At 47.9% G+C, this 24,362-nt stretch overlaps 1 protein-coding gene across 1 annotated transcript; it reads left to right on the top strand.

Annotated features, from left to right (window-relative positions):
* Nucleotides 1-14,968: 14,968 nt before the first annotated feature.
* On the top strand, nt 14,969-24,224 carry Spata3 (spermatogenesis associated 3). The gene is made up of 4 exons (XM_005361771.3): nt 14,969-15,795; nt 19,693-19,867; nt 21,762-21,905; nt 24,153-24,224. The coding sequence occupies exons 1-3, from the start codon at nt 15,492-15,494 to the stop codon at nt 21,865-21,867; spliced, it is 585 nt and encodes a 194-aa protein (XP_005361828.1). The 5' UTR covers nt 14,969-15,491; the 3' UTR covers nt 21,868-21,905; nt 24,153-24,224.
* The last annotated feature ends 138 nt before the right edge of the window (nt 24,225-24,362 follow it).

The raw sequence follows: 24,362 nt of genomic DNA, 5'->3' as shown, positions 1-24,362 counted from the left end.
GGAGGGAGAGAGGGAGGGAAGGGAGGCAGGCAAGCCAGCACCAGGGAGGGAGGATCAAGAAGATTCAGTATTTCGGGAAAACCCTGCCTCCGTTGAGGGACCCTTATCACAAAAAGAAAACATTAGTGAGCAGGCGGAGAAACTGCAGTCCTCATACCCTGGCTGCTGGTGTAAAATGATGGGGCTGATGGGGGAACAGCTCTGCTAGGAAGGCGTGCTAGAACACATGCTCACCACGTGCAAGGCTCCAGCATTGCTCTCCAGCGTTCTCCACAAGAAGAAATGTAAACAGTTACCATAAAATCTAGTCACGTGTTCCTAGGAACAGACAGTGGGGTGTGCGCATTCAGACAGAGATTTGCATCTGAACCTTTGAGCAGCCCTGTTCACAAGACCAGACTAAACTGTGGAAGTTGTCCAGATGTCCGTCAGTTGGCAGATGGACAAACAGGCTACAGAACATCCGTATGACAGATATTTAATCCTAAAAAGGAAACGTATACTGAGCAGTGCTAATAAGGGCTAAATCTTGAAGAGAAGCCAGCCGCAAAGGGATTTGTATTGTACAACCTGTGTACAAGAAGCATCCAGAACGGGCAAATACACAGACAGGAAGCAGTTCCATGGTTGCTGGGGCTGAGGAAGGGGAACTGAGAAGAGATCAATTATCAGGAATGAGGTTTCTCTGTGAATAATACATACACAATCTAGGGAGTGTCCTAAAAGTAAATGAATGTATACTTTAAAGTGGTCAAAATGGTACATTTTATGCTACATGAATTTTACCTCAATTTTTAAAGAGCATGTACTTTTTCTTTTTAATATATATATATATTTAAAATACATGTATTATTTTATGTGTATGGATATTTTGCCTGCATGTATGTTTGTGCACCACATGTGTGTCTGTATCAGAAGGTGTCAGATCCTCTGGAACTCCAGTTCCAGTGGGTTGTGAGCCAGTAAAATGTTCTGGGAAGAGAACTCACTGCAAGAGTGGTAAGTGTCCTTAACTGCTGAGCCAGGACCCCAGTCTCCAGTCCCATGCACCCCATTGTTTTCTTTGAGATATAGTCTTACCATATAGTCAGAGCTTCTGATCCTCCTGCCTCAGCCTTCCAAGTGCTGGGATTACAGGTGTGAGTCACCACCGGCTGACTAAAAACATGTACTGTGATAAGCGGAAGACACAGACGTCAACCGCTCTCTGCTTGTGGCATTTCATAACCTACCGATGCCAAAATCCCTCCCCGGAAAGGTACCTCCGAAGCTGTGGTTGCCCTAACAGACAGGCAGGAGGGGCCGGATTTAGGATAACGTCGCTCCGACTCTGGACCCCGCCCTTCTACTTTCTCATAACCTTCAGGGTCAGGAGGATGTGCAGGATCCAGAAGGAGCGCCATAGTCCCCAAGACCGGCAACAAGGCACGACTACCCGACTTCGGTAGATTCCACAGGAACCAACCACAGAAGGGTTCCACATGAAGGAGATACACGCTTTAGCACAAGAAGCAAAGAGAGTGAGCAGTGGGGGCTCTCAGTAGAGTGTCAAGCTTAGAATAAGCAGCAAAAAAGAAAATACTGAACTTGATATTGAAAAGAGAACAATCAGAGCTTGGAGGTGTGCCCGTTGTGTGAAAAGATGTACACAGATACAAAAAAGAAACTGTGGCGGTGGGAGGAAAGGCAGGGCCATGAGTCTTGTAGACTCTGTCTCTATTTTATTTCGGAGTCATATATATGTTTAGCATATTCAAAAGCTAAAACTGAACTTCAAAACGATGGAGTAACACAAACAGACACAAACCAATCTGGTATTATATTGAAGTGAAAACCACACAAAACCAGGAATCAATTGAAGTACTCTGATTGCACACAATGGGTTTGTTCTGAGAATATCTGGTCTCTAGTAGATTTACTGATAATGGTCTTATCATCCTGAAACTTGTTTCTGCACGATATTGTATAAGACAAACACACACACATATGTTCTTTACTGGAAAAGAATAAAGCACACTAGCCATCGGTAAAAGTTAAAGAAAAACCCGCAATGTTACATGTGAGATGGAGAAACCAGTTTGAACTCATGATTAGCGACAGAATTATTACTGAGTTCTGTCCACTGAAGAGCATAGTAGCTCTGACAGGCCAGTAACCATGGCATAGGTACCACTAAGTCCTATACACCTTACCACTACAGAAACCAGGGCTCCTTGAAACAGTGGCTGCTTCTAGGTTTGGGGCTAACATGCATGTGACAAGTCTGGAATGCCATGTCTGATCAGAAAGCAAAACAGGGCTCAAATGTAAATGTGATCTTGCCAAACAGATTCAGGAGCTGACCTCAGGATGCTCAAAAGTGGAGGCAATCTGAACATCAAAATGAACGAGAATAGCCAGGCACTACACACATGCCTGATAACTCTCAGAGGCAAGTTGAGATCAAATCCCCTGGTGCTGACATTCCAGATGGTTCTGAACTACCACACGGGTTCTGGGATCTGACCCCAGGCCTTCTGCAAGAGCAGCAAGTGCTCTTAGCCACCAAGCCATCTCCCCAGCTCCCGGGTTATTATTTCAAATTTGAATTCTTGCAGAAACAAAATAACCAACTAGATGTAAGAGGAATGAAATCTTTAAAATATCATTCTGTAGCCCCGGTATTTTCTCCAGGCAAGCATAATCAGTTACAGGGTGAACCTGGCACCCCCACTGACCCTCTCGCCATGTGAAGAACCCACCAATTATTGATTACACACAAGAATGGGGTGAGGCTTGGTGATCAAGTTTGTATCAGCAGCATATCTGATATTATTCGATCTCAATCTGAGGCGGTGAGTGACTACCACAGATGTTCCAAATGCTAAGCCCAAATTCAGCACCAATAACCGTGTTACTAAAGACATGTCTACACCTAGCGCAGACTTTTCCCAAAAGGAAATATCACAAAAACAAACAAGAAGCAGTTATGATAAAAAGACAAGGAAGGATCTAGATTAAAGAAATGACTAAACATCACGCGTGAATCTTGATTGCATCCTGGGCATGGTTTAAAAAAAAAATGATCCAGCTGTAAAAAGGCATCGGGGGAATTCTTCAGGGCCCCAAATGCAGATCGTGTGCTGTGTGCTGCTACGACTTCCATCACAGCGTTGTGGTTTCGTGGCAGGATGACCTTATTAGGAGATGTTGATATATTTGGACAGGAGGTATCAAGATGTCAGCAGTTTGCTTGCAGATTGTTCAGCAAAATAAAAGTATTTGGAGAGAGAGGGAGGGAGGAGGGGCGGGCAATACGTTAACAGTTGCAGGATTAGTAAATCCTTGTACTCGCTTCAAATCTATAGACTTGGATTTTCAGAACTGGAAGTGCTGGGGAGAGGATGGCAAAGCACACAGAATGCTGTCATCCAGCAAGCAGCCAGACCCAAGGCTCCTGCCGCCACAGAGGTTAGACTGACTCTCTCAATGACAGGAGCCTGATCCTCCTTTTGAAGTTGTCCTGAAAGGGTGAAAGTTTTCCATTCGGCTTCCTTGAACCTCTTCCCACCCCTACCTTCAATTCAGCACCTTGCAAAACCCCTAACCCATGTGGACACTGACCCCACCCCTTGTGTACACTGTGTGCGGATTTTTTGGGTTTTTTTTTTTTTTTTTGGCTTGTTTTGTTTTTGTTTGTCCGAGACCGAGTTTCTCTATTTAACTGCCCTGGTTGTCCTGAGACTCACTTTGTAGACCAGACTGGCCGCGAACTCACAAAGATCCGAGATCTGCCTGCCTCTTCCCTGCACCACCACCTCCCAGCTGCACTGTGTTTAGGAAAATGGAAAACACCCCTGGCAGACAGCGCAGGGTGGGGATCTCTGCACCACGACGTGGTTCAGGGTCTCTGAAGCCTGGGGTGGGGGAGGGGCGTCCCAGATCAGTGCTCTTGTCTTAGAACATCTGTTCCTATGTGGCCCCTGGACTCTGCAAAGGAAGCCTCCAGTTGATACGGCTACGGCCGCTGTGGCTCCAAATGGCACCCGGGGCTGGGAGATGCTATTGGGGGAAAGGCATATGTTCTGTGGGCCTGATGGCTTTGAGTTCACTCCTGCAACTCACATGAAGGTAGGAGAGGCCCTACTCCACAAAACTGTCCTCTGGCCTCCAGGTGTACACAATGGCGCTCCTGCACACACACCGGCACTATACTTTAAAACTTAAGATAGCATTCATTTGCCTGTTTATTCAATTATCTGACCAGTCTTCTTCCAGCAGCACCGGCAACGCCTAGGCAGTTTGAAACACTAGGGAGATGGTAGTGGACAAGTGACCATGGTCTCTGCCCTCACAGAACTGTGACGCAACAGGGCGGGCAACGGAGGGCCTATCAGGGACGGCGAGGGGAGGAGCCGTTTGAGCTGACGTTTGAGTGACGTTTGAGCGGGGCTCTGGTTTGAATATGGCTTTTGTGTGTCCAAAGGCTGATGTGTGGGAAGCTTGGGTTTCAACGTGGCGGAACTGGAGATGATGTGGCCTTCCCTAGCCTTTTCTAGGTAGGGCCTTGTGGAAGACCCATCATGGGAGAGTCAGCCTTAGGAGGATTTCATGTCGTTCATGAGGGGTTAAGTCCTGCAAGAGCGAAAGGTTAGCAGAGAGCAAGGTCTGGCTTCTGAATTTCCCTCTTGCGCGTGAGTCCAGCGTGATGCCGTCAACCACACCATGATGTAGCCAGAGTGTGCTCCCTCATCAGGGCTGGTACAGACTGGTGCTACCCTCTGCAATCTACAGAACTGTGAAATAAATAAACCTACTCCCTTTAATAAGTACCTCAGCCTCAGTACCTTGCAGCAAGAAAGAAATGAATACAAGCAGGGAATATAATATCCAAGGGGGGGAGGCAGATTTGGGAAATGATAAGGAAACCATCAAGAGACACTCTCAGGGTTCCTTCTTATAAAACCGACCAGATGGTGGTAACCTTCATTGGAAAGTTCTAGAGAGGTATGTAGAGGAAGTGGGGAGGGAGGAACAAATGTCTATGCGGGCCACTGAACACTCACTGGAGAGAGGCCCACACTTTTTTTTTTTTTTTTTTGGTTCTTCGAGACAGGGTTTCTCTGTAGCTTTTTGGAGCCTGTCCTGGAACTAGCTCTTGTAGACCAGGCAGGCTTCGAACTCACAGAGATCCGCCTGCCTCTGCCTCCCGAGTGCTGGGATTAATCGTGCACCACCGCCGCCCAGCTGAGGCACACACTTTGCTTGGGTATGTGAACTGTTTATAGATCGGTGGCCACAAAAGCTATGTAAGGCAGGGGCTTGTGCTTTTAAGATTTATTAATTTGTGTGTATGGATGTTTTGTCTGCATACCAGAAGAGGAAATAGGAATTCATGGGGTCTACAGTTGTAAGTGGTTGTGAGCTGCCACACACATGTTGGGAATTGAACTCAGGACCTCTAGAAAAACAGTTGGTACTCTTAACCACTGAGCCATCTCTCCAGTCCCCAGAAGCTTGTCTTGTTCCTCTTCTAGAAATGACTGCACAGAGTGATCTCAGTTCGGAACTCTTCCTGGTCGTAAGGGAATTCTGGCAGGACAGGGCTCTGCTGGCTCTCCCCCCAAAGCAGGGTGTGTGTGGAGCAGGATGTGAAGGAGCAGCTCAGGAACACACACACACACACACACACACACACACACACACACACACGGGTACATACGCAACCAGACATGATTCTTTGTGGATTTGCTACTCCAAAGGTGTCTGTCAGCCCCGCGGAGGTTCAAGTTCACGCCACTCACTCATAATTGACCAAGGAGAAGAAATTCCAGGATCCATACTGGAGGATAGAATCCTCCCTCCAACCACCAATCCTATTACTCCAAAACCAAGAAATTCTTGGTGCAAGAATGTGTTGCATGGAAAAAGCAGCAGTGGCACGGAGTCTCCCCTCCAGGTGGATACCTCAAGGGAGTGAGGAAATGGGCACACGTGGGAGAAAGGCCTGGGGGTGTGGAACAAGCACCCCACGAATCCGACATGAGCAGGAGGTACTTACTCCCTAGGGTTCCTGCAGCACAAGGTCACAAACTTGGTAAAACAACAAAAGCTTCCAACTCCGACAACCAGGACCTCAAAATGGAGCAGTCAGCAGGGCCACACTCCCTCAGGGACATGAGAACAACCTGGTCTTGCCTCCTCCAGCCGATGGCTTCTGATGGCCTTGGCTTGTGACTGTAGCTTTCTAATCTCTGCCTCTGCCTCCATCTCTTGCTCTGTGTGTCTTCCCTGAGCATCTTTAGAAGGGACACATCTCATTGAATTGGGGGATTCTTCCAGACAGTGGTCCTATGAATCATTTCCTCTCGAGGTCCTGATATTTGCACAGACCCTGTTTCTAAATAAGGTCTCCTTCCCAGGAATTATAGTTTGGCCATGAGAGCTTGTTAATAAGCCATTAGGGGCGGGAGGCAGTGGTTAAACTCGCTTGCTTTCTGACTTGGTGACGGCATCTTGTGGTGAAGACCACTCATTCTGGAACTACACTGAGAAACCCACCCCTGCCACAGGTTCTCACCACTAGAGAAAACTAAAAGCATTCTGGGAAATGCGGGTGCACTCCATCTATGCAAATGGTCCTCTCTTCAATGGCTGTTCCCACACCTCCTGCACTTAAGTTCTTTGCTCACTAACCCAGAACTGGAATGTCTCCCCTTTTGTGGAATTTATGGCTTCTGGCATTGGTATTACTTGCCTGACCGGCACCAGTCTTATGCAAATGATTCTTTGGCAGTAAATCCTGAGCTGCCATGTGATGGGTTTTGCATATCAACTTTGGACCTGTTCTGTCCCTGGTGCCTAGAAGTGGGGGAGTCACAAAAGTCAGTACATGAAGCTAAAATGCCTGTGACCTAAATCATTCTGTAAACCAAAGGAGCCCAGACTTCTGTGCTCCAGATCAAAACCCACTAGCCATCTCACATTGAAAATAAGGCTCCCATGCCCTGAGCAGGTCTGGTTTGAAATACGGGAAGAGGTAAGAGAGAAATGGGCCAAAGAGATCTATTTTCCTCCTCCACACCCAGATACTGCAGTTAGCTTTCCCACATTGAGGGAATTCAGAGCATGCCATGTTTATGGATGAGCCAAGGTAGGCCCAGCCCCTCAAGGACAGAAGGAAAACCCTTTGTGACTGCTTGAGAGCAGGGCAGGTGCTGGGTTCAAGTCCCTGGGTGAAGAGGGGGACAGGAGGTAATGTCTACTTCAGTGTTCTTACTATTCCAAGAGATTCATTCAGAGACCGTTCAATCCCTTTCTGCAAAAGGAATTACTGGTGAAAAATTAACAGGGAGCTAAATCACCTCTTTGTCTTTCCGTGTCTTCCCTGCTTCCGGACTGAGGCTCTCCCCTGACTGGTTCTATCTAAAAGGTCCCAAGAATAGGGCTCTTGGCCCATTGTTCTCTCAGGCATATGGATTCTTTCACTCTGAGGATTCCTGGATCTACTCCATAATATCCCAACCCCGCATCCTCCCATCTCCCCCACTACCCCCATCCTCATCTCCCACAACCCTCATAGCCCTTCCCTACCCCACCCAAGAAGCCCAGTACTGTAGTCTGTGCCCGAGGTTAGGGACTGATCTCCCCCAGCACCTGGCCTCTCCCTCTCTGCCGGTATCCCTTCCCTAAGACAGGAGGGATAACAGCTGTGAACTGGGAGACCTCTGCCTGCTGGATCAATTAAAAGCATTCACCGAACATCTCTTACTCAGGACAGCTAGGCCGAAGAGATGAACGGGCACAATATCGAGCTGCATAGGAAAGTAAGTTACAGTGCTCTTGTCCTTCCATACCCATTCCGCGGCTCTCTCCCTTCTATCTTGTCTCGCTCCCCTGGTGCCTCCCAGAAGGCAAGAATCACCATCCCTTCAATCTTTGGAGTCAGCTGAGAGTTGAGGGTTCCAGGACTGGAGCTGAGTCCCCAGAGGGATTAAACTGAAGAGGAACTCCGACGGATGGGACGCCCGGGCAATGGGCTATTCCCTACCTAGATCCGACACTGGGCACTGCTTCAGCCAGAGCGGTCCTGAGGCTTTGAAAAGGAAAACATGGGCAGGAAAACTTTGAAGAAAGCCCAAACTTTGCACACAGCTCTTCCGGCCTCTGTCCTGCCCCTGGGGACTCCCCAGGGCCACCTAGATCAAAGAGCAGGCGACAATGCATCTAGTCCCCGACCTGCAACCATGGAGCGCCCCCTGGTGGTGGTGGTTTCTCTGCCAGAGCCCAGGCCAGGGCCAGGAAGCAGGCAAGGCTTTTATTTTCCCTAACTGGGCAGAAGACGTACCTCTAATTCCTCCTATGCAAGACAGAACTCGAAGTCCTTTCTCTTTTTTTTTTTTAAAGTAATGTGCTTCATATTACCCTAGAAATGCATACAGTTTCTGTATTATGCGTATTATTATTAAAGTACCATACATTAATTTCTTCAAAACACAGGCAAACGGAAAGAAAAATCTCCTATCAATTTGCCAAATAAAGATTCAGGGCATTTATGGATTTAAGATCCATAAAGAATAATTGCATGGGGAAATTATTTATAACTGATTCAAAACTCATATTTAGGTGCCTTTTGTGTATTTGCTAAGTCTGACAACTCTGCACCCTTCACATAGTTTTCCCTTTCCATTATGGAGGGTTTTTACTAAAGAAAGGGGTGCTGTTCATAAGGCAAACTGTTCAGTGACTTAAGTTTCCTACTTAGCAGTGTGCCAGAAACATCCTTCCCTGCCACCAGGGTGTAATGAGCTGGACTTTTAGATATCTGGAGACTGGAGTCTCCCAAACCCTTCTTTTATCCCCAGCCCAAGAGTCCTTCCTGTTCCTTCCCTGGCTTAACCTCCAGGGAAGCCCACACTTCTGGCCATGCCGCTCCTGGGGACGCACCAACCTCAATTCTACAGCACAGCTAAGCCCAGGTGGGGCTATCCTCACCCCAATGCTTCAGTCTCAGGGCTCAAACCGTGGATCTAAACCCTCCCCTTCGGACTCCTCAGTCACCAGCTCCGTCATCTTGTGTGCTGCCTGGAACTGCTCAGTTTAGCCTTTTAATTGTGACACAGTGGAATGGTAACCATGGCGATCATTGTGTCAGGCTGTCTCTTCCCTCACTAGGTTGGAAAACTCATACCTATCAGAATCTCTGTCATATTTTTATGGGGTGTGCTCAAATTGCTTGTATATGACAAGCATTCAAAAAATTCATGATAAAAATATACCCAAGAAAAAAGTCTCCTGTATCTGGGGTTTCGGGGGAGGGGGAGGGGACAAAAGTGAGAGTTTTGGGTATCCGTGGAGAGAACGAGGACTTTGGGTCAGACATACTGGACTCGAGTCCTTGCTTTGCCATTTTCTGGTTAGATGACTTTGTATATGATAGGCCACAACAGCACTGGTTAAGCCAGTGTGTCTTTGCCATCCTCCAGATCTGGTTTAATCTGGTGGTTAAACTTAACCCTGAACTTCAGCCCTCTCTAGAGGCTGGAGAGAACCCATTTCAGCAGTTAAGAGCAGTGACTGCTCTTGCAGAGGACCCAGGTTCATTTCCCAGCTACACCTAACAGTTCCCAAACCCCCTGCCACTCTAGTTCCAGGGGATCCAGTGCCCTCTTCTGGACTCCACAAGCACTGCACACATATGGTGCACATACAAATGAGTAGCTATACCCATACACATTAATACAATGTTTTTAGTTAAAGACAATTCTTTCTCAAGTTAAATGTCATATGTGATGCCCAATATGCCCATTAAGTACCAGGCAAATATCTCAAATATGATCAAGACCTCCCACTCCCAAGGGTGGAGTTGGTGCTTAACCAGTCAAGTGGAGGTTTTATTTCCCAGTCACAGTTGCTCATGCAAGATGAACAGAAATGATGCATCCACTTTGAGCTATCTTCCTCTCCTTCTTTTCCAATCCTTCTGCTATCCAGTAGCCAGGGGCACCTTGGACCAGCAGTCCTGAAGGCAGGAAAGAAGGTCCACTATTGAGTGTGGCAAAGGGCCTATATCATTGACAGACGAAATAAAGGGATATTACTTCTAAGCCCTGTGTTTTTGGATCTCTCCACTACACCAACTTCAATGCAACCAAGGGTTTTAAAGGTGCCAACCATTAAACCCATATTATTTAACACCAGCTGATGCAATGGGGCTCTTGTCTTTAGTACCACTTTTGCCAAAGTCTCCTTCTCCCATTAAAGGGTGGGGCCTGAGAACCCTAGGGACCAGATGACTCTCATCTGATCTTCTGCCCGTCTCCCAAAGGTCTCACAGGGTCTGGCAGACCCGCCACATCTCTGACCCCTGCCACACTGTGGCTTCAGTGTGCCACAGGCTGACGAAGGGGAATGCCCCATGACAGGCCATGATAAGGAACTTCTGACAGCTCCAATTGAAGTTGACCTGATGAGCATCTGTAGAGGGGACAAAGTTGTTCAAATCTAGAGTGCCTGAGACCACTGCTCCTTCCCTAGGTGATTTGCCCCAATTTAGGCCATCTTCATATATATACAACTGGATTAGAAAGCAAAAATGGAAACCTAGGTGAGGCTTCCTGCTGCCATGGTAACCTCAGTCTTTCCCTCACGCTCAGGACTTCATCAGCTCCTTAGAGAAAGGCCAGCTGTGGTGGTACCTTTCAGATTTGCTCAGTTAAACAGAAGGGTCTTGCACTGTCTAGTCTGGCTCGGCCAAGGTAGGTCATTCTGGCTTTGCCTAGACTTGCCCTCTATGACTTTGGACTTTTTAGTGGGATTTCAGCTCGGGGGTTTTATAACTATGAGCTTTGATTATACACACACACACACACACACACACACACACACGTAGTGTAAATATACATGTGTATAATTTCCCGATACAAGGGTTCTCTGTAAAACAGACCTGGCTGTTCTGGGACTCATTTTGTAGACCAGGCTGACCTCGAACTCATAGAGATCCACCTGAGTGCTGGGATTAAAGGCATGTAACACCACCACCTGGCTTGTTTTTACTTTTATATTTAAAAAAATTTCAAGGCTCATTTTTACAAGAAAATTAACAAAAGGAACAAATTACCCCACTACTAGAATCCGAGTCTCTGTGGTTGTGACGTGTGCAGACCACGTCTGGTCCACAGCCACTGTTTTTAAAATGTCTTCATTTTATGTGGAGGCTTTAGTGATTCCATCATTCTGCCTGGAAAGATGTGCCTGTTGAATTCACCTCACACACACACACACACACACACACACACACACACACACACGACCCCAAGGTCAGTGTGTGTGTTATTCCAGCATCCAACATCAGTTTCCCTATGTTTAGAAGATTCTCAGGGAATAGTGGGTTATAGGCCCTTGGTTGCCTGCGGCAGGAGGTTGTAAGACCGAGGGGTATTGTGACATGCTCCAAGGAAGCCGTTTTTTTATTTGGCCAACAGAAGTCCCAGCCCATTGGGGCAAGGGAGCCGGACCAACATGGAACAGGGGCCTGGGGAGCAGCCCTCAAGGACCCTGAAGAAGAAGGTCGAGGCTCAACCAGAGACCCCGAATCAAACTATCTCGGGTCGCGGTCGGGTGCTGCTAATAAGAGAGTTCTTGAAGCAGGAAGAGAGCTACACGACCCTGCAGAACTTTCCGGGTCAGCCTCCGACGGATCCGAACGCTGAGCCCGCCGACAGCCAAGCAACTGACTGCCAAAGTAGTTCCAGCAGTACCAGGCGGGGACTCAAGCGTACCGGCGACTGCTTGGCAGACAGCCCAGAAGCCCCGGCCGCCAAGTACAAGCGCCGCGCGGAGAAGCCGGAGAAGCCGGAAAAGCCAGAGAAGCAGCAGCTCTCGAATCTCAATGAAAAGGACTCGCCCGATTGCGAGGCATCTCGAGATCTAAACGGGGCTTCCTGCTCGGAGACAACTGAGATTGCCGAAGTAGGCTCGGAGCCCGGCAAGCAGCTGCTCCTAGTGCTGTGCCACGCGTCGGCGCTGGACACGCAGCTGCCCCGGCTGCAGCTGCTCCTGCAGCAGGTGCGCGCCCAGGACCGCCGCCCGCCAGCCGCGCTCGTCGGGATCCTCGTGCAGCCGCGGCCGGATGAGGAGGCAGAGTCGCGCCGCCGTCTGGAGGACCTGCTCTGCAGCGTTTTCGCTTCGGAGAATCCAGGGGTCGAGGTGCACACAGCAGTGTTCTGCCCCAGCCGCTCCCGGGGTGTCCTGGACGTTCGGCGCGCTGCCAGTCAAGGGCACGTGGGCCCCCTAGTGGATCGTCAGACCCAGACGGATGGTGAGGAGTCCGAGGGTGGAGACTGGGATTGTTGTTCCCCTGAGAAGTGGGCAAATCCCTGATCTCACTGCCCCGTGTTGGCACCTCCAGAAGTTTGGGGTACAATTTGGATGGTAATAAACCAGCGTCCTTTTCCCAAAATGTGCGGGCTGGGATTATCTGATGTGTTCAAGTTAACCCAGAGGGGTTACCTCTCCCACCCATCTGCCCTACCCACAGCTTAGGAGAAACCATGATGCGGTGTTGTAGGATCTATAATAGCCCACCCTCTCCTCTCCAAACCCAGGGATGTGCCCTTCCCAGGTTCTTTAGTTGGCTCCTATCTCCTGTAACTCCTTCAGATAAAAATGTCAATAAAAACAGCCTATTGTGAGCCAGCCACTGTGTGAAGGGCTCTCACCTCCAGGCTTCACAACAGCCCTCTAAGGTTGGGACTTCAGGAGAGTTAACTGGTTTAAAACTGCAATTTTACTCAAAGCCCCTAATACCCTCCCTGTGGCCCTGGGGGCTAATTTGAGGCCTAGGGTCCTTGGGCAGTAGACTCTTAACCTGAGTTTCCAGCACTCTGTTACCAGAAGCCCCTTTTGGGGACAGCACAGAGACCAGAAAAGTGTTCTGAAAGCAGAAGCCTTGGTGTCCCATTACAGAGGCTCTGCCGTCTTTCAGCTAGTGGCCAAGCTCCCTCTCTTTAGACCAATTACCCTCCCGTGTGACACGGGATGAAGGACTGCTTGGTGCCATATTCAGCACGAAGAGGCTAGCTTCAAAATAAATGGTGACACACTCATTCTAGTGTCCCGAGCACACTGAAAGGTCAGAACCTCAGGGACAGTTGAAGGATAGGGTATGATCACTTTTGGATAGGGTATGATCCCTCTTTAGACGGTGTAACATCACTACCTATCCCCTCTACCTTTTAAGCCCATTCTTTTTCTAAATGGCCACTAACACGGCTATGTTTCACATGGATAGTTTTAGTGCGCCTGGTTAAGAAAAGCCCCCCCCCATGGGTCATTCCCATTGTGCCTCTCAGGGGGACTACAAAAATCCTAGTGAGTCTTTGGCAACAGCCTCTTAGTAGGGAGTCTCCCAACTCTGCCTAGAGCTATTCCCTGTGCTGGTCCAATTACTTTCACTCTCAACTCGGACAGCTTGTGTGAAACCTGCTGGCTAAGCAAAGCTAGGAGGAGGCAGCTGCACTGTGCTGCTCTCTAGAGGAACCAGGCTCTCGGCAGGGAACGGGGAAGACTTCTCCCAGCTTCTGAACCACACATTTTCTCCTTAATGGGAGAAACATTCCCCAGTCCGAATTGTGTCGTCCATCTCCCAGGAACCCAAGCCTGTGTGTCCTGTGCCCTGTGGCCTCTCTTCTTTAGCTGTTGTATGGCTAGTAGGACATTCTACCTATATAAGTCCCTGCCCCTGTTATTCTCAGCCAGGAACAACATTGCCACCTCCTCAAAGCTCTGGGGATATTTAGCCACATCTAGAGATGTTTCTAGTTATCATGGACGGATGCCGACCAGTCAATACCAGAGAGGATGAAGAATTTTCTATGACACGCAGCGCAGCCTCCCCAGGGAGACATTACTCAACTCAGCATCAATCATGGCTGAGGTTGAGAAACTGGCTTAAACCAGGCTGAGATCCTCCATCAATATCTTGCAGTGATGAGCATCATTCAGACTTCCAGTCTCTCTGGTTCTAAATGGCATCCCCTCAACTGGTCCATCGTTCTTGCCCTGAGGAAGCCTCCACCTGCCCACTGGACCCTCTTACTCCAAACACACACACACACACACACACACACACACACACACACACACACCCCGATGCCACTGATCCGATTTCTCAAGTTTCTAATTCTCCATACCTTTCTTCAGTCTTTTCATGCAACAAACTTTTTTTTTCAATTCGTTAATTTCAAAGCCTGTATAATCTGCCTGCTAGATTCACAAAGAAAAAGAACCCTTAATTGGAATTTAGTCCTAAGTGTGCCAACAATCAGCTGGGGGTGAAGAGGCATTTGCATGTAACTTAACTTCTCTAAACCTCAGTATCCTTTTCATAAAATAATAATAATAATATAATTGGCAAAGTCTTGGCTGGCTCTAGAAGCCTGAAGTCAATCCTCTCATTTCATTATTGACATCTGGTCTGGCCTTGGTGTGGAGCTGGCTTGCTAGCTCTCCCCTGACTTGTGTCAGGTCCCCTCTCCCCAGCAGTTGTGGGACTCTGGGTAGGGGAGGTTACTTACCCACACAGCTTACCTAGTTAACTGAGGAAGTTCTGTCTCTCACGAGGAGCACATTTTCTGTTGTGGTGGGTGACATTTAGGCTGTATTTTCAAAATGCCTTTCCCGCTTCCATCCTAAAATGAAAGTCACATTGTTGATTTTGAGGAAGATTCGTAGTCTATTTGACCCATCCAGGGTCTTGGAAGGTAGTAAGTCTGTTTCATCAATGTAATGAGCTTCAGAAATTATTTGTTTTCTGTGAGTTGGCTTAAAGTAGAATTCTTGGTCAAATTCAAGGGGTCATATAAAAGTTCAGACGCACACGTACCCATGTACAACACACACACACACACACACACACACTGTCCCTGGTCCCCTCCCAGGAGGAGGAGGAGGAGGAGGAATTTCAGAGATGACAGAAGGCAGTGGGCCCTAGGAGGTAAAGTGTTAAAAGAAGCCAAATCTTCAGAAAAGTTCCCTGAAAACTTACTAAACAAATGGCGACCATAGATGTTTGTGTTTGGGGACAGACATGTGGAAACCAGTGGCAGAGCTGAGAGTTCCATCCAGGATGTCTCCCGTGGACCCAGGAACACGCAGTGGAAAGGTGCCCCAAACTGGTGCTCTAGTCACAGAACCAAGGGGATCCAGTTGTCCTAGGCCCACTGTCTTAATCAGGCCCTGAAGAGATAGGGCCGCTACTGCCCCCTGCCTGTTCCGGCGAGAAGTCCTGGAAGAGAAAAGATGATCCAGCGAAGACTGCCAGAGCCCTAGCCAGGGGATCCACCCTGGCTTTTGTGACCTCACAGGAGGAGGTATGGGTGACTCTTGTCTGGGGGACCTTGCTCCAGTCAAAGACCAGAGCCATACCCGTAAAGGAGACGACCTCCCTAGGGAGGGAGCCAGGAAATTCACAGCTCCATGTAGCTCCTCCGTGTTAGCCTAGAAGGATCACCATGAAGAAGGTCAAGAAGAAAAAGTCGGATTCCAGGCGCCGCAGGGATTCCATTTCACCGCGGGCTAGCTCTGACTCCTCACAGCATCCCAGCTCGGAAACCCCACCGACATGCCCAGAGCCCACCTTGCCACCATCGCAGCCACAGCCCTGCCAGGAGTCCACCCCACCACAAGTTAACCCTGAACCTCTACCGCAACCGCCTGCACCCCCAGCTCTCCCAGCTGCAGAACGCCGGGCCTCAACGCCATGCCTGGTACCTGCAAAGGTTGAACCCAAAGCAAGCTCTCCATCCAGGAAACCAGGTGGGCAGACTTCCTGTTTAAGTACTTCTATCCTTCTCGCTGACGGGGTCCCAGACCCCAGTTCTTGTATGATGTTGGTGTACAGTTAGTATGTTACCTGGGGCCTTGTTTATGAAGGATGAAGGGGGAGTAAGTACCAGAGAGGCCAGAATTCCTGGGTTTTGTCATTCCATACATCCGAGGTCTCACTGGTTACTATGAATACATAGTAACGTTTAACTCGGCTCTATGGTGAGGCTCTCTCCTTAGCAATCAGTCAACAACTGTTTAGAAATTAAAGACAAACCGTCTAGAAGAAGTGAGGTCGTCATATGCCTTCAGACTACATTTTTGTCCTGCTCTTCTCATGAGAAACCTGACTAGCACAGAGAAGATAGCCCAGAGTAAGGTGACAGTCTTTGAGAGAACTGGGGTTTCCTGTTTATCAGGTAGAAGATGGGAGAAAAGTTTTTCCCATGTTGTCCCGAGAGGTCTGACCTTGAACCCACAGAGAGGATAGTGTAATAAAATCCAGGATTCCTGGCTAAATTCTAACTTCAGATAAACCACATAATGTTAGTATGTGTGTTTCAAATAAGCATCCTGTATTTCTGTTTGCTAAGTTGTCAACCTTTCCCACAGAAGAGACTAGAGAAGAATCTGATCAATGTTTAAAACAAACAAAGCAACAACAACAACAAAATAACATTTTGTAGCCATCAGCTCTGTCTACAATTAAACGGCTGGCTGACTGCCAAAAAGTAATTCCCATCTGCTTGGATAGCCAATGAGAGGCCAAACTTTGGACAGTATGAAGGGGACTGAAGTGGAGCTGGGATGCTTCAGACTGCTAAGGACAATGGCGCTAGCCGATCAAACTGCCCGCGGGCTATTCTTTCAGTATCTGGCACTCAAGCTCAGCCGACTAACTTAATCATCTTATCTGATGATATTATTTCTCTGCCCATTTTATAGATAAGGAAACCAGAGTTTAAACTAGCTAACAGGCCCTGGAGTAGCCGTTGGTACTGCTGAAAAGGGGACTTCATTCTATTCTGACTCCAGAATCCTTACCCTTAACCACAGCTAATCTTCCAATGCCAAGAAACCAGCTAGTCTCTCAAGAAGGACATCTTTCTCTGACCTTTCCTTGAGCTGTGACCGGGTGCTCTGTGTCCTTGAGCAGGCCAGGATCTCTGGGCCACAGCAATCCTAAGACAGTCTGAGTCAAAAGTTAATGAGAGTTCTAAATCCAAGGACTTGCCAGGACACCAATGCCTCTGTGACTAAACACCACGTCCTTGACCTGTGGTGGTTGTATGTGACGTGAGCATGAACCATGGAGACAAACATTTCTGGATGATGACCTCAGAATTGGTGTCACCAGTAGAAGGCAAACTGTGCTGTTGCAAATCTTTCAAGTCTTGAAGCAGTCACTTAGAAGGCAGTGGGGTATTGAAGGGGTGAAGGTGAGGCCCATGGCATTTGTTAACTTTCTCATCACTGTGACCAAATGTATGAAACAGCCAAAAGGGTGAATTATTCACGTTGGTTCACAGTTTTAAGGTTATCCTTGCATCATGGCAAGAAATAGCTCAGAGCAAAGCAGCCAGGAAGTGGAGAAAGGAAGGACAGGAAGGACAGACATATCCTGCAAAGACATACCCTGGTATATCTTCCTGTTAGGCTCCACCTCCTACCTTTTATTAACTCCCAATAAGGCTATATTGTGAATCCATGGAAGGGATTAATCCGTTCATTAGATCAGAGCCTCCACAGATCTAATTTTTCTCCAGAAACACCTGAATAGACGCACCCAGGGGTGCACATTACAACCTTGGCGTTTTCGAATCAGCCAAGATGATGAGAGTCACCGTCATGTTCATTGAGGTTATAGTGGACACCTCATGTTGCTTCTCAGGGAATCTTCCCCCGCTGAGAAAGAGCAGGCAGAAAGGTTGGAAATATGGGCTGAAGGCTTTTAAATATGTGATGTCACTTTCTATAACCACGCCTTTTTAATGCAAAATAATGTGACTCAGGGCAGTGCCAATCCTCCGTTACAGTGATGGTCATTAAAAAAGGACAATAACATGTTGGAGATTTAGAATTCAGAATATACACTGTTAGTAGGAATGTTAGTGAGATGTCTACCGTGGGGAACAATCTGGAAGTTACCATGTGACCCATTCCCATTCCATTTCTGTGCTGAATTAAAACCACACCCAGACAGAAACCTATACGTGAACGTCCTAACAACACTGTTGATAATAGCTAAAAGTTGGAAACAACCCAGTGCCCACCACATGATGAACGGGTAAACTAAATGTGGTATAAAATATCAAAATGAAACACTACTTGCAAAGAAAAAAATAATGTGCTTTATTGATAACCGCTACAACACAGATGAACCTTAAAAATACTAGTCTAGAGAAGCCGATCCTCCCAAGAGTTAATATATATTACTTGATTTCACTTGCAAAATGTCCAGAATAGGTTAATCTATTGCCCGGGATAGGAAAGAGAGAAGTGGTTGTGTCTAATGGTAGGGTGAGGTTTCTTCTTCAGGAGATGGAAGTGTCCCAAAGCTATATAGTTGTGATGGTCACACAACTTCACAAACATACTAAAGTCACCTAGCACACTAATAGTAAATTAAAGGACTTGGAGAGTTATATCTCAATTTCAACTTTTTAAGCTGAAAATAAAAGCATCATTTGTAGAATCCTTGCTTTCCCCATTCCAAGAAAACCATGTGTTCTATAGACAGACTAAGCAGGAAGTGTACTGAACCTGCTGGCTGCTGACTAACCGGCTTTACAGCACTGAAGACTGAAGCCCTTGTCAAACCCAGTTGGAATTATCCACTAAAAACCAGCTTGGCCAGAAACAAAGGGTAACATCTTCCAGTTCTGCTAAGTCAGGTCCCAGAAGAACACAGAAATGGTAGGATTAGGGAACTGTTTCTGGAAGAATAAAGCAGTGTAATGTTTGCCTTCAGGATAAACTGGTGCCCACGACAAACATGGAATATAACAACACCAACTCCAGGACTCTGGTTGCAGCCTCTCATGGGCAGTACCATCGCCTGCTCACATCACTTCCTACCAGTTCCATGCGAAGAACTTTCCCTGACTTTAAAGGTTAAAGATCTTGCTCAGGAGCCAAAGGCAGGATCTGTGAGGCCATCCTGATCTACAGAACGAGTTCCAAGACAGCCAGGGCTACATAAAGAACCCTGTCTTAAAAAGAAAAAAAAAAAGTTGGAGATCTTCAGCTGATGTCCACTTCTTTTTTCTTTTCTTTTTGTTTTTTTTTTTTGGGGGGGGGTGGTTTTGTTGTTGTTGCTGCTGCTGCTGTTGTTGTTGTTGTTTTTGAGACAGGGTTTCTCTGTAGCTTTGGAGCCGGTCCTAAGACTAGCTCTTGTAGACCAGGCTGGCCTCGAACTCACAGAGATCCACCTCTGCCTCCCAAGTCCTGGGATTAAAGGTGCGTGCCACCACCACCCGGCAAGCTAATGTCCACTTCTGTAATGAACTTGCTATGTTCTTTAAGCCTCAGATTCCTTATCTGAAAAAAATGAAACCAGCACATTCCATGTCACAGGGTTGCTGTCCCAATTGAACACGGATGACAGAAAGCACTAGACAGGTGTAAGCAGTCTCTTTGCATTGCTGTGATTCTTCCCAAGTGACACCAGCCTATAACCCACCTCTTCTTCCAAACAGCTAGTCCCCCTTGTGTTTGAGAAGGGACAGCCCTGTAGGCTAGCTGCCTTCTTATCGTTCAATCTCACACCTTTGGGGTTTCCTGTGGTAACACTGCAGCTGCTGCGTGTGACTTCTAGGGTTGTCCTCAAGACTGTGCCCCACCCCCAGGAACATGGTGCCGCCCTCATTTCTCTCGTTCTCTGTCCAGCAGTGCCTCTGACCTATATGGCTCCACGCTCCTGTTCCTGTATGGCCTGCCCTGGCAGCTCTGCTTGCTGGCGTCGTCTGGGGCTGTGTCACAGCCGCATCTTCGATGTCCTCCTGCCTCGGGACTGGCAAGCCATGCCGGGGAGAGGATTCCCAAACCTTCTCACCTTCTACAGGTTCCCAAGCAAGTGGGAGGGATAAAGCCTTGAGCGTAGAGTGCCCAGGGCCAGGCTCCGTCCTCAGACCTTAGTAGCAATCGTGTGTAATAAATTCCTCCAGAAACCATAGGTCTTTCCAAAGGAAAGCCTTCCCCTCTGAATATCCAATTCTGCTTTGGTGGGCAGACTTTTGTGGTACCTTTTCTCTTTTCCACAGAAGCCCTCACTCCTGAGAGCACCCCTCCACCTAGCCTATATATATGAACTCCAGTCACCTGGGAGCCTTATGATTACATGTTGGTTGACCATTTGCTTCCTTTTTTGATTCATACCATACATAGGGAGCATCTATTTAGCACACTGTATGTGAATTATCCCTGGAACTCATCGATAAACCTGATTATAACTCACATGCCCCTCCTACTAATAATAACAAAACCTGCCCCATTCAGAGTATGCCGTGCTGTTACCACGAACATCCATAAGGGTCATATGTTCCAGACTGGTCTGTTACTGTCAGCCCCTCCTCCATCATGGCATCACCCGGCCTTTGCCTTGATGTTCCTCAGCAGAAATGTATCTAGCCACTGTCACTCATGGGAAGACCCTCGTCCATGTTAAGACCAGACTGAAGATGTCTTCATTCTTGCAGGACTGCTGGGTTACTTGTTGGGGCGAAGAGAGGGGCCTCTACCCAGATGATCCGTCCCACTTGTGCTCAAGATGTCACAAAAGCCCCTGGCAGAGGGCCTTCCATGTGGAGGCCTTCTATCTTACATCAGGAGTGCGGCTCACTGTCCCACATTCTTCTCCTCCCCTCACCCTTGCCAGCTCCCTCTCCTACAGAGTATGAAACACACACACACACACACACACACACACACAGAAGAGGGGTGCTGCTCTAGGAACAGAACATGCCTGGCATCAGAGATACCAGCTAGTCAATCCTGTCCCATCCATCTGCTGCCAGGTGGTGATTGGGTTCCCATGGGTAAAAAGAATCAAAGTCTGCTCTAGCTGGATGCTAGGCGCTATGAGAGTCACCTAAACAAGATCTTCACCTTTCCGACGTGTTCAACCCGGGCGGTAGCTAAGACACATGCATTTAGAAACCTCTACACAAAACACGTAGTGTTGGGTCCAGGAGGGTGCCTAGGAATTTTAGACTAAGACAGCGCCATGTCAGGGTCCACAGCATTGTGTGCCCAGTGTATGAGCCAACTCCAAAAGCGTCCTGGGGTCCTCTACTGCTTAAGATGAAGAGGAGGGGTCTTTTAAGCTGTAGAAAAAAAACAAAACAACGTTCAGATTTAGGAAAGCGAGGAAAAGAGGCCTGGATCCCATGGCCAGGGAGAGACTCACGGTTTTTATTTCATTTCCCAAGAGAAAGACTGCTTCCACAGTCTTTACCTTTTCAGAGGACTTAAAATAGGCATTCATGTTAGACAAGAATCCCTGCTTTGGTCAGCTTCCTCTCAGACGGGCTGCTTCATTTCCGGGATGTCTTCCATTTACTAGTACACTCTTTTGCTGGCCCAGTCGTTGCAGGGGTGTCTCTAATCTGTGCTTTCCTGATATCTAAATGTCTCTGAAATGCCTCCGAGAGTTGTTGTGAAGCTTAAAGGGGACGTTGAGTTGGGGGGGGGGTGTCTGGTACCTGGCCCTGCACATCCTGGTCTGGACCACCCTCATCCTATCACCCCCTCTAGGTATCAGGCCTAGGCCAGCCCACCTTCATGCCCCAGGGGTCTTGCTGGAAGTTTTGTAGGAAGGGACGGGGCACTCGTTAGGGTACCCTTTCCTTCCTTTAGAAGGAAGATCAGGACGGGAAGCTCTAAGTTCCATTGTCTCCTTCCAGGACACAGACACTAAACTTTTCTCCCCCAACCCCACTTTCTGCTCTGCTTTGCAGAAAACCTTCAAGGAAATACTGCACTTCCCGTAACTCACGTACTTCAGGCTCTCGGGACTGTTGCTGTGTCTCTGGGGGCCCTGGGAGCTGCCTACTTCATCGCTGAATCCTTGTGAACTGAACCCCAGGCCCATGGTCCGGCAGGTAGGAGGATCACCGTGTCCCTTTCCTCTAGACAGAGCTATCTCAAGGTGGACTAGGACTTCAGCCTGTCAGGGACAGCTCATTGTCTAGGCAACTCATTCCTGACTCAAGACAGGCTGTCATGGCTGTCCCGGGACCATTTATGAGAACCATCAGGACAAACTCCTACTTTCTCTCTTGTCCCCTGTCCTTCTATGGCTTCCCTAGCCCTATGGAAAGAAGTAGCATGGTTGGGGTTAGGTTGCTCACAATTTGGGGTCTTTCTTAGAATGTGTAAGAAAACTGGCCACCCTTCTCAACATTTCTAGTCCGACATCTCTCTTTGGTGGCTTAGCTCCCCCGGTGTACCCCCCAACTTCAGTGACTGTTTCCACTCACACCAGTGTCCTCCAGCCTGTTCCACAAGGTTCTTTGGAATGTGTGTGATCTCTCCTGCTCCTTATATCACACCATCTCTCAGTATGGGGATGTCTTCAAACGCCACTCCGTTTCACCTGAGCCCTAGAAGCAGAGCCAGAAACAAGGACTCGGGTACCTTAAGGAAGTACTCTCAAGAGAAAGCCAAGATGGATGGGAAGGCAAGAGCAAGAAGGGAAGGCCTCAACCTGGCTCCATGGAGCCCCCGAATGTTATCTGTACAATAGAGTTGCTCCCTCAAGAGACATGAGGCTCCCCCTTCCATGTCCCTGTGCCCTTTGATCAGTATGGGACTGTAGGGGTGTAGGGAGCAAATTTGGGTCTTGGTGGAAAAATCAGTTCCTCAGCCTGAGTGCCCTTGGTCATTAGCAGCCAAAATCTACCATTCAAAGACCCAATGCATCAGCTGAGAAGGGAACTGGGCGAGGTGATCGCCAAGAGCACCCGCGGTCATCCCAATAGCTAGGTCTTGATCAATGAATGCTTTAAAAGTGATGGTTGAGGGAGGGAGCGAGAGCCAAGGGAGATATTCCGGCCTGACCCTGAGCCATCTATCATCCATGGGAGTGGATGGGTGATAACTGAAGTCAAACACAGGTCTGGGAAGCAATGCTTAAAATATTTAAACATCCAAATCCCGCAAATAGCTCCAGTGGGGGTCATTTTGCCAGAGCTCCTGATGTCCATTCAAGGGTCATCTGAGGAATAATAATAGTAAACCACACTGCCTTCCAGGAAATAGCGCATGCAGCACCTAAGAGCCTTGGCTTCCCTCTTCTTGCTGGGAGTGAGGAGGAGTTTGAGGGAGATAGTTGGCATCTGCTGTGTCTTGCTATCATACCAGCATGGCACCAGAAAAGTTGCTGGATTTGGAGTTAACGTGACAATCTCCAGTCTAGACTGTGCCGTTTGGATTCGGTGCTAGATGCATGTTCTTAACTTCTCTGTCAGTGTTATCTTTAGTGGAGAGTAACAGCTCTCTCTGAAGACCACGGACATGAGGAGTCAAAGAGAGAGACTCAGAGGTGCCCTGTTCAGGGCCATGCCCCAGGGTGGGGATGACAGTGGCACTAGCCACATAAACGATGCAAGCATTTCATCTGTGAGATTCCTTGTAGCATCACTGCTTCGAAGTATGGGTTCTGCGAGCATGCAGACTTAGGGTTAGATGTTCCTTTGGCATCCAGTGCCTGGAGCCTGGGGCAGTTTCTGGCATCTCATTCTCTTCCCATTAAGTGGAGATAATACCAGCAGAACTCTCTTGTTGGGAAGACTGAATTTTAAAAACTGGTAATGGCGAGATGTCTCAGTAAGTGAAGTATTTGCCTGGCAAGCATGAGGATCTGAGTTCAAATCCCCATCACCCATGTAAAAAGCCAGAACCAGCAGTGTGATCCCACTGCTGGAGACTTGCAGGCAGGAGGGTTTTTAGGGCTCTCGGGTCTGTCAGTCTAGCTGATCCCTGATCTCTAGGTTCAGCGAGAGACTACACCTTGTCTCAAAATAAGAAGGAAAGCAATTGAGTAAGACTCATCATGTTGACCTCTGCCTTCTGTACATATATGTCAATCTGCACACATGCAGAGACAGATGGGTGGGGAGGGAAGGGGGAAGAAAGAAGAGGAAGAGAAAGAAGAGGAAGAGAAGGAAGAAGAGGAGGAGAAAAGGAGGAATTTGAATTCTAAGATGATTGACTTTTTTACAAAAAGCATTTAGTTGTTGAACCCGCATAGGGAAGACTGTTAAAGTGCAAAGTTGTCTAGATAGATGGCAAGAGATTGATTAAGCTAATAACTGTGTCACTTACCTATTATTTATCTTTCCTTACAGATCCAGTGTCCATCAAAGGATCTCACTTGTCACCAAAATAGAGAAAGAAAAATACCTTGTCTCTTTTCATCATTTTCTTTTCTTTTTTTTATTTTTGAGACAAGGACTTCCTACGTAGTCCGGGATAGCCATAAACTCCTAATCTTCCTAGCAGAGCCTGCAGAGTGCTAGAGTTTCAGGTGTGTGCCACCAGACCCAGGTAGAAATCTG

The sequence above is a fragment of the Microtus ochrogaster genome, linkage group LG4 (assembly GCF_000317375.1).
Source record: "Microtus ochrogaster isolate Prairie Vole_2 linkage group LG4, MicOch1.0, whole genome shotgun sequence".
Lineage (NCBI taxonomy): Eukaryota > Metazoa > Chordata > Mammalia > Rodentia > Cricetidae > Microtus > Microtus ochrogaster.
The sequence above is the reverse complement of the archived record's forward strand: the minus strand, read 5'-3'. Positions and strand labels throughout refer to the sequence as shown.

What these genes read in the sequence shown, in the direction of transcription:
- Spata3 (XM_005361771.3), top strand. Translation starts at nt 15,492, where the DNA reads ATGAAGAAGGTCAAGAAGAAAAAGTCGGATTCCAGGCGCCGCAGGGAT. An exon ending in CTCTCCATCCAGGAAACCAG is followed by an intron (nt 15,796 to 19,692) that starts GTGGGCAGACTT and finishes TTCTCTGTCCAG; the next exon opens with CAGTGCCTCTGACCTATATG. An exon ending in AACCTTCTCACCTTCTACAG is followed by an intron (nt 19,868 to 21,761) that starts GTTCCCAAGCAA and finishes TCTGCTTTGCAG; the next exon opens with AAAACCTTCAAGGAAATACT.